This window comes from Phytophthora parasitica (assembly GCF_000247585.1).
Source record: "Phytophthora parasitica INRA-310 unplaced genomic scaffold supercont2.44, whole genome shotgun sequence".
Taxonomy (NCBI): Eukaryota; Oomycota; class Peronosporomycetes; order Peronosporales; family Peronosporaceae; genus Phytophthora; species Phytophthora nicotianae.
Window position 1 is genome coordinate 103460 of NW_008649030.1, and position 1810 is coordinate 105269.

Consider the following 1810-nt stretch of genomic DNA (forward strand, 5'->3'; position numbering starts at 1 on the left):
TGCTCCGTTTGCAACAAGTGTGTCCCGCGCTTCGATCACCGTGCGTTAACACAATTGTCTACTATTCAAAAGGCAATTTATAACATGGTTGTGTCCTTTTTCGAGTAGATTGCGGATGGCTTAACACTTGCATTGGCGAATGCAACCACTGGGTCTTCCTGCGATTCCTCATGGTACCGACTGGCAGCATAATTCCTGATCGTTCCATCACAATTATTCAGCTAATGCGTGTGGTTTCATCATTAATTCCAGATGAACGTGCTTTTGTGCAGCTATGGTTCGTACGTTCTCTTCGCAACTTTATCCGACGAGTACCAGCATCTATTGCGAGAAGAGTTTCTGGATGAAAACACCCGCACTGTTGTCCAAGGCGAGCCGATGGTTGTCGTTCGATATTTGATCCATGAGGAATCTATCCTCATAGTTCTGTTCGTGCTCTGTGTCGGCATGGGCATTGCGCTTGTGTGCTTTTCCGGATTCCACCTCTATCTGGTTTCCAACAATCTCACCACAAACGAGTTTTTCAAGCGGAGGGAACTTCGTCGATCGCATATGTGTCCTTGCACACATAAGTATGATCTCGGGTCCGCCGTATTAAACTGGCGCGAAGTTTGGGAGCCTCGATACAAAGCTAAGATATTTGCTGTGAAGTTGGCCGCTTCCAAGCGCTCTGATCATCAAAAAGGAGTAAAATCAGCGTAATAGACTAGCAAGAAAAACTGGTTAATATTTTTAGCGATAGGCTCATACCTTCTCGAAAAGTGCAGTTGTGGAGAATAGCCGAGTTCGTTGCAGCTACCCAAGGAAGCCTCAGCTGAACAAGACCAATGCCTTCCGAGGAAGAGACACCAACCTCCTTACTTACACCCGATGATTTGTATTTGCAGGCACGTAGCTTTGATGTAGATCTGGATAAGGAGCCGTACTTGCTTCCACTCATGAAGCAGGCAGCTACCACGCCCAAACCTCCAAAACGACAGCATGACGACGATGACAAGAGTGGTGAACGCTATTTCCTCGATCAAATCAAGCTCCTTCGGCACCGTCACCAGCAACAAGTGACTAATTGCGAGCAAGAACACGAGACGTCTGCGTGGATGGAGTTTGAGGAGCTGGTCTCTCCTGAGGCAACCAATTCAACAACGAAGACATTAAACACGTACTACTACGACTTTGTTACCAAGTCTCGACAGGATATACACCCTTTGGTGCCTCTACTTGGCGACAATGCCGATAACGCTGACCCCATGACACGAGCTGCCGATCCACTAGAATTTGAGCATGCTTCGACATTGCACAAGCAGACATCGATGAAGAAGTACGTCCACACTTTCGTTCTAATGTTTGAGCAATCTCTGACTTGTGTGCTTCATACCCTCCATTTTAGCATTACTAAATTGGAAATTCTATGCTTTCACTGCTGGTGGAAGGAGACCTCCCTGCAAGGAGAGACCCGCCAATGCCGCTTGCGACTTTACTTCTCCATTCCGACACGTCATTTTCAGGTGGTGCTGGAGGACTCCCCAAATGTGTTCACCATTTCCCACGTTGCACATGCTGTGACTGGGGTGCCTCTTTCTGTGTGGGACTTGCATGAAGGTGCGCGGATTACCGTACTCGGCCGCCCAACCACTTTGCGCCAGGCTAGTCTCCTCACTCGTCAATGGTTGGAAATCCACGAGCGTCGGCTACGCCCAATCATGGAGCAGTTGCAGAAAGAACTAGCCAAGTATGAGCTCCGTTCACATGGACGCTCAGCAGCGGCCCCAGTATCCGGTCGAATCCTTTGCGCCGATCCGCATCGTTCTCG

At 48.7% G+C, this 1810-nt stretch overlaps 1 protein-coding gene across 1 annotated transcript in view; it reads left to right on the forward strand.

Moving 5' to 3' along the window:
* Window positions 1-252: 252 nt before the first annotated feature.
* PPTG_14989 (hypothetical protein) overlaps window positions 253-1810 on the forward strand; it is a gene marked incomplete at its 5' end in the record, with an annotated part of 4046 nt that continues 2488 nt past the window's right edge. Inside the window, 3 exons of the mRNA XM_008911973.1 lie at window positions 253-687; window positions 888-1318; window positions 1388-1769. Of these exons, the coding sequence (XP_008910221.1) occupies window positions 253-687; window positions 888-1318; window positions 1388-1769 (1248 nt within the window). The remainder of the gene's footprint in view (window positions 688-887; window positions 1319-1387; window positions 1770-1810) is intronic.